The 12,078-nt window shown below is 38.5% G+C and overlaps 1 protein-coding gene across 1 annotated transcript; it reads right to left on the bottom strand.

Moving 5' to 3' along the window:
* Positions 1 to 8,173: 8,173 nt before the first annotated feature.
* Positions 8,174 to 8,641, bottom strand: LOC141618560 (uncharacterized). The gene has a single exon (XM_074435664.1). The coding sequence runs from the start codon at positions 8,639 to 8,641 to the stop codon at positions 8,174 to 8,176; it is 468 nt and encodes a 155-aa protein (XP_074291765.1).
* Positions 8,642 to 12,078: the final 3,437 nt, after the last annotated feature.

Below are 12,078 nucleotides of genomic sequence, written 5' to 3'. Positions count from 1 at the left end.
TTTTGGGTCAATTTTTAGTAAGATTAGTATTATTTCTAATACAAATAATATTAGTTATTAAGGGATTTCTTTGGGTATTCACATTTGGGAGGGATTCTATTTTGGATCCTTTGTTCATCCACTTTAAGGAAAGCTCAAGAACAAGTAAGAAGGAGATCTTACTTGTGCCCTTTAATCCAAAATTCCATAGTAAGAAAGACGATTTCTTCTCTTGGTCGATTTTTGTTTGCATGCATAAGATTTGTAATTATTTTATGACTAAATAATTTTCTCAAATATATGAATATGTAAATTAATGAGATTAATATTTCTAACACCATGGTCTTCCTAGTATGGCGTTGTAGGATGACCGGCAGTCCAAGACTCCAAATCTTTCGTTTGAGGATACTCCTTCCACATATGTGGGCAGGTGTATCTCTCCCAATGTGTTCCTTGTTTCACCACTAAATCCTACCAGGACATTAGATTTCTTTATGATTTGGCTTTCATCAATCCTCATTGCTTTAAGGACATCAAGCATGATCAGGTTCACTGAACTGCCTCCATCTACCAGAATTCTCATGACACGTGCAGTTCCTATTTGCATGGTGATAACCAGGCTCTCGTGATGGATGTCTGGAATGCCCGCATATCAGTGTCGTCAAAAGTAATTTGAGGTAAATTGCTAGGTTTAAAAGGAGATTTCATTTTTGACTCCCTGGCAATTTTCTTTGCAGCTGAACTGGTCAGGCCACAAATCTCTGATCCTCCATTGATGAACTTGACTTCATAGATGGGTGGTGCAGGGGGTAAGTCTCGTTGTTGCCTTTCTGTGTTTTTTCTTGTTCCATCATCTTCCGTGCTCTTTGTTGGCATCAAGTCTTTCAGATATCCTTTCTTTAGCAGGTAAGCCACTTGTCTGCGCAATCTTAGGCATTCTTCTGTTGTGTGCCCTATGTCCATGTCAAATTCACACCACCTGGTGGTATCCTTCCTTGGGTTGGGGTTGTCTGACATCTTTGGCCACTTGACAATGTCTCCCATATGGTCAAGTCTCTTGATCAGTCCTGCAATGTCAACAGAGAAGTTATATTCTTGGATAGGAGGATAAGTATAGGAGTTACCTTGTTGTTCATGTGTATAGTTGACTTATGATCTGTCAGGTCTTGTGTAAGGAGATGGCCTGGAACTGCTTCTTCTGTGGTTAGAACTTTTTCTGTTGACTTTGTCATATTCTGAATTGCTGTCAGTATTGTCTGCCTTGTAGCCTTTGTCTTCTTCCAGCCTGATATAATCTATGGCTAATGCCTGGACATCTTCAAAGGTATGACAGGGCTTCATGGTCATTGCGTCATAGAAGTCACTGTCCAAGGGTAACCCTTGCCTGAAAGCTTCCACGGCTGTTCCAACATCACATCTGGGGATTGAAACCTTTTCATTGTTGAATCTTATCATGTAGGATCTGATTGATTCTCCAGGCTTTTGTTTGATCCTGTATAGGTCACTGGATCTCTTTTCTAGCTCCCTGCTGCTGGCAAACTGATGATTGAAAGAATTGACCAGATCAGCAAAGGACTTGATGCTTCCATTTGGCAGGTTTATGTACCATTGTAGGGCAGGTCCGTTCAGAGTTGTTCCAAATCCTTTACACATGCAGATTTGGCGTAGTTCACTGGGAATTGATGCTGCCAGCATCCTTTGCTTGTAGTAGGCAACATGATTTTGTGGATCTGTGGTCCCATCATAGATTCTCATCGAGGGAACCACAAATTTCTTTGGCAGGTCTATTTTTGCTATTTCATCCACAAAGGGCGAATCAGCATAACTCTCTTGATTTGGTTCTTCAATTGGGGTAGGAACTCCTGAAATCTTCTCAAATCTTTCATGGAGTTTTTGGATTTCCTGGAGCATAGCCATCATGATGGCTGTGTTGGTCTGATCTGGTGAGGTTTCTTCACTTTGGAGTTCATCTGAATCTATTTCTTCTCCTGTCTTGGACTTTGGTGGAGTAGGAGTGCCAATGTTGGAGAAATCAATGTTCCTGATGATTGAGGAGAATGGTGTGCCAGGCTGAACTTTCAAATTTGATCCTGAAGCTTTTTCTCCCAGCTTTAGTTTCAGGCTAGATTCTGATTCTTTCAATTTTGCAACTTCTGCTTCAGCCTGGGCCATTTTTTTTTTCAACTGTTCCATTTCCAACAATTGTTGTTGGGCGGCAGCCAGTTGTTGCTAAATGCTACCTCCTGTCATTTCTCAAGTTTTTGTGGTGTAAGGTTATAGATTTTTTATTATTTTTGAGCTAGATGCCCCACGGTGGGCGCCAGTTGTTTTGACAGGGATTTCACTGGTTAAAAAGATCCTGCCAGGGATTTATATGTAGGGTGATCTAACTCAAACAATCTTGCCTGACTAATATTGTTAAGTGAAAAGGTAAATAATAAATGAAGGCACAAAGATTTTATACGTGGAAAAACCCTGGGAATAAGGGAAAAAACCACGGGCACCAAGCCAGAAGTGATTGTTACTATGATTCTAGATAACCTGACAGAGTATTGGTATATCAGGCGTGACAGGCGAAATTATATTGCTTAAGAATACAAAAAATGTAAGTAAGACTGAGAGTGTGTGGAATGATCCCTCTGATTTTATCTTCTCTTGTATTTATACTCAGTTTTCCAGTCTCCCTTTCTGCCGTTTAGGGTTTCCTGGTAAATAGGGCTTGTGCCCTATTTACCCGGAGGTGGTTGCTACTTATTCTGCCGTTGCTTTTGACTATTCTTCATATCTTTTCCTCTTGAATTTGTCTTCCTTGTTTGTTGGAAGCATATATTAATTGCCTGGTTTTTGCCTGTTGTGCCTGTCCAACGTTTTCTTGTGCTTGACTTATTTTCCTTCCAGGTTGCTTGGTTGATTATTGCATGTCTTGCATCAACTCTTACTTGGTGCCTATCCGTATTTAATAAATACCTGGTTTTAGGTGTCTTTTGCTTGGAACTTGGTTTTTGTTGTTGCCTGGCCTATGTCAGGTCAGGCAGGATAATTCTGGGCCCAACATCTGCCTCAACATATTGTTGAGTAATATCCACCAGATGGCCTGCAGACCAATCTGGGGTCTGCCTCGAGTAAACACGATAAATATCGTCTGCCAGAATAAATCTGTTCAACCACTCCACATTACTATATGTAATGTCTGCCAGAATAAATCTGTTAATACTACAACAATACTCCACCACAATATAACCAACATATACAATATAATTCTCCCTTCCAACAATTTCAATGATATCAACCAACACAATTCTCATATGATCAATTCATTTTATTATAAGCCATCCAATAAACCAAATATTTTGGAGTAAGAGTTTTGTTGGATTTATCCCTACCTGATAAGCGATTCCAATTAAGCAGCTCAAGAAATCCAATAAATAAAGCAATCCGATCCGATTATAATTCTTCACAACCGTCACCTAATCAAAATATTATAATTCAATTATTTACTTGTTATTATAATTTATTATATTATTTATTCAATTATATTTTAATTATATTAATTACTTCCCGTTTAAATTATTATTACGTAAAAAACCGTTTATTAAAGTCAAGACCCAATTACTTATTAATACCTGAGTTAACCCGTCTTAAAACTAAATAAACCAAAATCCAAATCCCATGAATCCCCGTGAAAACCCACAACACAAATCCCGTCAAAACCGTGTTCAACACCCTCACCAAAACCCGTCCTTCATGACTTCCCTATCCACCATCAGCCCCGACCAATCGTGCCACCTCCTAGCCCACACCACGACGAACACTAGCGACCAAAACAACCAGCTAAACTGCCACCAGTAGACCCCAAACACACGCCATAACTACACACCTCGCAACATCCACAATAACTACCTTCATGCAACACCCAACTCAACCCCTCACACACCACCACATACGACACCCCACCGTCTATGGCCACCACCTTTGTCACCACTGACTCACGGTGGTTCCATAGATGGTCCCCTCGTCCCCTCAATAGCACTTCACAGGCCACGACAGACACTTTAAGACGGTCATACACAAACACCCTCATCTCCCCTATTTCTCGCGTTTTCCAGCCACCACCGGCACCAACCACCATACCAACACCACCAACATGACCGACGACCTTCCCCCATCACAACCCTACCATGCCCAGGTCAAGACTCGGTCGAATAAGGGTTCAATTACTCCTCTACAACCCCCACGACCTAAACCCGTAACCCCTCTGACCAGCCACATTTAACCGCCCCAAAAACCACCCTAGAAAAGTCAACGACGGTCAAATAAGGTCAGGTCAGAATCTCGGCAGTCCAAGGTTTCCCTAGGTCCAAATTTCGAGTCCTATGGTGGTCTATAGATGCCATATGGTCGCCTTAAAGATGCTTGCACAATTAAGTATAAAACCGATTTAGGATGAGTAATTACCTCGAGTCGATTAATTGGTTTTTGTTAATTCCTTCTTCTTCCGTCTCCTAAAGCTCCTCCTCTTAATTTGTAATTTATTTCTCAGATTTAACACGGTATTTATAGTGTAAGATTAGAGAGAAAGCGAGGTCAATTAGGAAACTATTATAATTTACCTTATTCTAATTAGTATAGGAATTATTATTATAATTGCCATTATATTATTATTACTATTACATGTATTAGTCTTACCATAAGTAGGATTCCCTCATACTATCTTTACTAATTTATTATTGCCATAACTTTATTATTATTATTGATATAATTATTATTACCTTTATATATTATTATTATTTCCATTTTATATTATTATTAATTCCCGATACAAATCCAATCACACTCATACTAGATGAACCATAAAATTCGGCCCAACTAACAATGGCACACAGCCCAATGCTAAATATTAGCTAAACCCAATTCCCGACTTACATACTTAATTTATTATTTAATTAACGTCTTATTGTAGTTATTATTAGAAATGTCTTTAATCAATTATTAAATTACGTAAATTATTCTCATAAATTATTATCAAAATACGGGGTATTACACGTAGTTTAACATAACTTGGAGGTGACTTGTTTGTATCCTCTTGGACATAGTAACTAGGAGAACCAATATCTATGATGGAGTGGGTGCCCTTGAATTTCTTCCGTTGTAGGTGATTTTCGCCACTTAGATGAGGAAAGTGGCTATTCTTTTGTAGATACATCCATTACTTATTTTGAGTGCTTAATGTTTGGATGTATCGCCATTTTGGCAAGCCCCCACCTTGCCTTGCAAGATGGCATCTTACCTCATAGATGCCTTGTTTTGAGTTGAATGGGCGGAGTGAGACCCGCTAATTGTCTCACATCGGCTATATTATTATTAGAATAGTTTAAATAAAGGTCTAGTTCTAGCCACCTCTTTACTCGGGACGGGTAAAGGTTCGGTTTGGGGATATTTGATGGGGCTCTTAATTGCGTATATTTTGTCCCCTAATTGAACCTACTTTTGCATACTAATATAGCATTTCATGGCCGTTTTATCCGTCAAATCTTTTCTATTTGCTTTCCTAGTGCACTCTATATGTCTTGTAGGAAAGGAGATAATGAGGCGGAATTCTCATCTCTCGCGCATATTCGAAAGCTTGTTGACGATCTTTGATGGACTAGTATGAAGAGGAGGCAAGAATGATGACCAAGGATGATAGGAATAAAGAGTATATGAAGGCATCATAGGCATAAAACCAAGAAAAAGGATTCTGCAGCTCAACCTGCTCGGGTCAAGATACACTCACCCGAGTTATCCTTCCACACGCTCGGGTCAATCTCAACCCACTCGAGTTGAAGCTCAGGATGCTCGTTTTTAGCCCAGATCGAGCGGATTGTTATGCAGCGAGATTGTCTTTGCAATGGCGAGTCGTGGGGCTCCTCCTAAGACTTGCAAGGCTCTTTTCGACACCTAACCATATTATTTCCTAATCTACCCATGCTTAACCTAATGTTGTACCACTATATATACTCCATTTGTAATAATCAAGAGAGAACGCTTCCTTAGTTTAGATTAAGCTTTCATTAGGAGTAGATTAGAAAAAATTAGCATTTAATCTTTCCACAAATTACACATTAATCTTTCCTTAATTATTGTTCAAGATTTATTATTGGGTAATTGAAGATTATTGGGTTATTATTGGAGAATTGACAACTCTTCATCAATCAATCAAGTTCTCTTCTATTATTCTTTGCTTTCCATTTGTTTATCTGAATATTGGTATAATCTCTCTACTCTTTACTCTTTATTGCTTATTTCTTCACTCATTCATCATGTTTATGCTTGTTAAGATGATTGACACCATTGATAACATGTCTTCTATGATAATGAGTGAGTAGTCTCCTAACTAGGGATTAGTGGGGGATTAGGGGAGTTAATCACGGGAAAGATTTATACTTAATGAGATCAGATGAATGCTTGCTTATTGTTTTCCAACTTATGCACATGTAATTATTGGTGAAATGCTTGATTGACAACCTAGCATGTTTCTCTTATCCTTTCAACAAGACTTGTAAGACATAAACCAACTCAAGGCTTGTTAGACCATGCATATAGTTGACTAGGAAGAATTAAGTCGATTGTAGGTGTTGTACAGTCTTGACCGACTCAGCTCCAGGACCCAAACCTTCCTAGGACTCATTTATGTTATATCACCATGAATAGGGAAAACTAAGTCGACTTTTAGGTGTTGTACAGTCTTGACCGACTCGGCCCTGAGCCCCAAGTTTCCCTTAGCAATCGTAAGATATACACTAAATTGATCCCAACAATAATAATTGTTTGCATTTATGAAACTTGTTTGTTTGATCTCACCATGATTCCCCTATGATCCCATGATTCCCTAGTATTGTTTATCATTTGTTCACACCCTTGTTTTATTGCCTTTTTACCTTTCATTGCTCTTATTAGTTTAGAATCAGCAACCCAAACTAAATCGTGACACCCTAGTGCAACTACAATTAGATTGAACAATTTGAGTACCCCCGTCCTTTGGGTTCGACCCCGACTTGCTTGTTATGCTAGTAGTTGGGTATAAATGTGTTTGAGAACGTGCAACGACACGCTCATCACACACTTATGCAGTTTGATATTACATATTCCACAAGGAGAACCACACTCAAGCCTAATTAACAATGAGACCGGTTTATTGATATTCCTGGCTTAGGAAGCTCTATAGACCTCAGAATTTAAGTAGTTCACCAACATAATTGTGTCAAATCTAATTAGCACGAGGCATGTCAAATACGGTCAAGACTTAGGTTATGAGCTTTGTTTTCATAAATAACGTGTCAAAACAACGTACATGGACAACTAAATCGGGATTCAAATGCAAAAACAATGCAATTTAACATCATTGTTATTTAATTCACCAAGACTCGACCTAAAACAAATAAAAACATGTTTTTGTATTTTGAAACTTTTTAATTTTTATGGGATTTTTGGATTTAAATGCACACAACAAAAATAAATCACACAACATAATTAAAGAATACTCCCCCAAACCTAAATGTCACAGTGTCCTCATTGTGACGCCTACAGGCTACAACATAACAATCACACAGCAAACCACAACAACCTGCAGGACACACCTAACAAAAGGAATGAAAATTTAATAGAGATAATACAATAAAAGTAGATATAAGGGAAGAGAATATCGGGTAAGAGCGTAGGAGTTCCCCCAAACCAGCTGCAAAAATTGGGGAAAAAGACCAACCGCGCAATTCCGTCATCATCTGGCTACGTTTTAAACCCAAAACACTAGGGTACTCGATCGAGCCTGGTTTCACTCGATCGAGTACTCATCTGGCAAGACAATTTCCTGCATCTAAAAACAAATGCCATACAAGGCATAATCAATACAACTTAAAGCACGCAATAGTAAATCAAAAAGTAGCGCATGTGCTGCACACCAACATAAGTAGCACCAATTAAAAGTAAAAGCAAAGAAAATAAGCAACGAATAGAGTTCCGTCTCATCAAACTCCAAATAAAATATAAAATATGAGCAAGTATGCTCATCACTCTTTGAGTTATCATCTTTTGGGAGGAGATGGGGTGCTTCATCCATCATGGTTGCTTGATCAAAAACTTTGACGGGCTCCTCTCTAAAAATCTCGGCCTCAAAGGCATCCATCTCAGCTTCTATGTCAACATCGTAATTAAAGTTTTAAACCGACTCAGGATGAGGCTCATCTCCATATATCAATTTCTCTATCTCATCCACCTCCTTTCTACAAGGTCCTGATGCAACAGCAGGGGCGTCAGACTGATTCCTGTCTAAACGCAAAGCAAAGGAATCACGAATACGTGGATTAACAACATTAAGCATATAACATCGAGCTACTGGATAGGGACGCTTGAAAGCATTATCAAGAACAAATTTAATAGTGTCATCCCTAAACCTTAGTGTCAAACTACCATCCTTAACATCTATGAGTGCTCCCGTGGTGTGAAGGAATGGTCTCCCAAGAATAATAGGTACTTGTGAGTCTTCGGCCATATCCATAACAATGAAATCAACTGGAATAAAATACTTCCCTACTCTAACTGGCACATCTTCTAAGCCAACCAATGGGCTTTTTAAAGATCTATCAGCCATCTGCAAGGTCATATTGGTAACACGGAGTTGACCCATATTTAACGTTTTGCATATAGAATACGGCATGACACTAACAATAAGACCTAAATTGCAATGGGCTTTATCTATAGCTATACTACCAATATCACATGGAATAAAAAAACTCCCTGGATTCTTTAGCTTTGGTAGTGAGTTAGCTTCCAATGCGGATGTGCACTCCTGAGTGAATGCCACCGTCTCAACTTCATCAAAAGACCGTTTCTTGGACAAGATCTCTTTAAAAAATTTATCATACGCCGGCACTTGAGTTACCAATTCAGTTAATGGCACACTTACTTGAAGACTCTTTACTACCTCCATAAACCCCACGAACTGTTGTTCAAGCTTAGATTTTTTTAATCGGTGTGGAAAAGGTAATTGAATTTTAATTGGCTCGGCTTCTTTTGCTTTAGTAGTCGTTTTAGAAGCACCGTTGTCAGTTACGGGGTGTACTCGATCGAGTCCATGGGTCACTCGATCCAGGATCCTATTTTCTTCTAATGCCGTAGCTGAAACACAAGAAAAATCAACTTCTAGGGTGAATACTCGATCGAGCCTGTGGCTACTCGATCGAGTACACACGGTTTCTCCAGCTTTCTCGTCTTTCTTCTTATCCCGTGTTCTTCCTTTGCACAATTCGTTTTCATGATCACTCAGCTAAAGATTACCCAACCCCTTAGGATGCATGTAAGGGACCTCATCTTCATCAATGGGCACATCCGGACTTTGATATGTAGTACCGATCCTCAATGAAATACCATTAACTTGTTTACGTGCTTGCTTACCTTGAGGAGGAAGATTGCCATGCTGTTTTAAGGGGTTTTGAACCGCCAATTGAGCAACTTGAGTATCCAAGATCTGGTTGTGAGCTATAAGTTCAGAAATTTGAGCCGTTTACTTTTGTTGAATCATTAAAGTCTACTGCAACAAAGCGTTCATCTCAGCCATGTCATTACTTGGAGCTTGTAGAGGAGGTTGCATCTATTGGAAACGTCGTTGATTCTGTCAAATAAAATTCCCTTGTTGTTGATTACCAATATTTTGGGGAATGATGTAAGCAGTCTTGTACGTGGCTTGAGCAAATAAAATTCCCTTTCATGGAAGAAGTTACAATATGGAGTACCTTACTTGAAAGACTGAAAAGCATGAACCTGTTCAATTGTACGCATACATCTGATCGTAGTGTGGCCATCAATCCCACATCTCTCGTAGGACACTTCTTGTTGAATTATGCATGAACCGTTTCCTTCTTATTACCCAAAAACTAAGATGTCTTTAACTCGGCTATCTGAGCAGTTAAGGCCTCCAGCTGTGTCGCGACAACATTATCCGAACTACCCCCTCTCTTACTACCTTCGGGGTTACCATAATCAGTGGTGCGGGTAGCTATCTGATCAATCAATTTCCATCCATTATCATTGTTAGTATTGTCCTGGAATCTCCCATTAGCTGAAGAATCAAGTAGAGTTGTATGATCATCATACAACCCATTGTAAAACTGGTTGCAAAGAAACCACTTTTCAAAGCCATGATAGGGAACTGAACAAACTAGTCTCTTAAAGTGAACCCATGCCTCATTCAAATCTTTAGTGGGACCTTGTTTGAAGCTACTAATTTGGCTTCTCAAGGTATTGGTCTTATACGGTGGAAAGTATCTCTTGTAGAATGCAAGAACTAAGGTATTCCAGTCAATGACCCCAAGATCCTCCATATCTAGATCCCTCAACCACTCGACCGCGCTGTCTCTTAGCGAAAAGGGTAAGAGAACTTTCTTCACCTGATATTAAGTTACTCCTGCAGTCAGTGGGATAGAGCAACAATAATCAGAAAATTTCTCCATATGCTTAGCAGGATCCTCATTAGCTCCTCCCCCAAACAGGTTTCGCTCCACCAAATTGATATAAGATGGACGAATCCCTTAGGAATAGAAGCCAAAGTAGGTTCAGAATGACTGGCAAGAGTAGGCATCTTTGTTGAATTTTTGGTAGAAATAGGCTTGTCCTCTTCAAAGGACTGATCTTCTACGTCAAATATGTGCTCTTTATTACTGTCAAGTATACTCAAGTCTTCTACTTGACCTATTTCTCTTTAAAATTTTCGTCTCTACCGAAAAGTCTTTTCTGGCTCGGGATCAAAAGGTAAAATCTCCAACCTGTTAGACCTAGGTATACATGAAAACAACAAGAAAAATATCAAAGTGTCTTAAAGAACTGATGGTCCCCGAGACAAAAGACAAAAATAAATAAAAACAAACAGAAAAATTGTTGCCTCCCCGGGCAACGACGCCAAATTTTATAAGGTTATTTTCAATCATTGGCCTATCAAAACAAATCCTAAATTACAACTAACTGGTAGTTATTGGCAAGAAAGGGTCAAATCCATAGGGAGGCGAGTTAATTAATCTAGTTTGTATATATTTAAATTTGTCTTAAAGGTAACCAATTTCTTGAAGGATTTGTTTGTTTGATTACTAACAACTAATTGCAATAAAAGTAAATAAAGACGAGTTCAATAATATTAAAAGGTCTAGGGATTAGGTTCACTAGGTAGTTATTCGGGGTGTGATTAAATTCATTGATAGAGCAATTTATGTTGTTTAAGGTTAAATGATCGGTCTATTCAATATTCCCTTTAGATCTAATTTAACATGCAGTCGCTATCATCAAATCAGTCTATTCAGTTATCACAGCCTATATTGACTCTAACCCGGTTGGTGAAAGTCTCAAATTTCTAAACTAGTCAATTAACCCTGGCCAATAATTAACTAACTAGAATAAAGATAATAACTGAACAACAACAAAGAAGCTATTTTAACTATCAATTCATTAATTTAATCCCCCTTCTAACAACTTAGATCCCCTTTCACCCTAGATGAATAAATTAGCTACTCATGCTATTAAGATTAACAACAAAAATGATAATTGAAGACATAATTAAAGACATGCAATAAGAACAATAACAATTGAATAATTAATTTGAACAATTAGTGAAGAAATATTAAATACCGTAGAAAATAAAGGTAGAACGAGTTTTAGATCCGAAAGTAATATTAATAAACTAAACAAAGAGTTTTTCTAGGGTTCAGAAGTAAATAAAGTGTGAGCAAAGCATAAAAATAACAGAGGGTACGAATTAGGTATTTATAGTAAAGTGTAACCGACTTTAGGAAATTGCGCGAAAACCCTCAGCTCGATGTGTACTCGATCGAGCCTAGGTGTACTCGATCGAATACATACCCACTCGATCGAGTGTGCTTAGGTTTGATCGAGTATTCTTCCCGTTTAAGATGTTTTCTTCGTGTTGTCTTCTTCACTTCTCTTCCTTTATTCTTTTAGATTCCCGTGTCATGCTCTGTGTATTCCTTCATATCCACTCTGCGGTGCTCATTTTATTTCTTTGCTCCATAAATGCATCATTCCTGCATTAAACACCAAATAGCGGAAGTATCGACATTC

This window comes from Silene latifolia, chromosome X (assembly GCF_048544455.1).
Source record: "Silene latifolia isolate original U9 population chromosome X, ASM4854445v1, whole genome shotgun sequence".
In the NCBI taxonomy this organism is placed as follows: Eukaryota; Viridiplantae; Streptophyta; class Magnoliopsida; order Caryophyllales; family Caryophyllaceae; genus Silene; species Silene latifolia.
Note: the sequence above shows the minus strand (reverse complement) of the source record. Positions and strands in the feature narration are given on the sequence as shown.

Coding starts and splice junctions, on each gene's coding strand:
- LOC141618560 (XM_074435664.1), bottom strand. CDS start 8,641: ATGGGTCAACTCCGTGTTACCAATATGACCTTGCAGATGGCTGATAGA.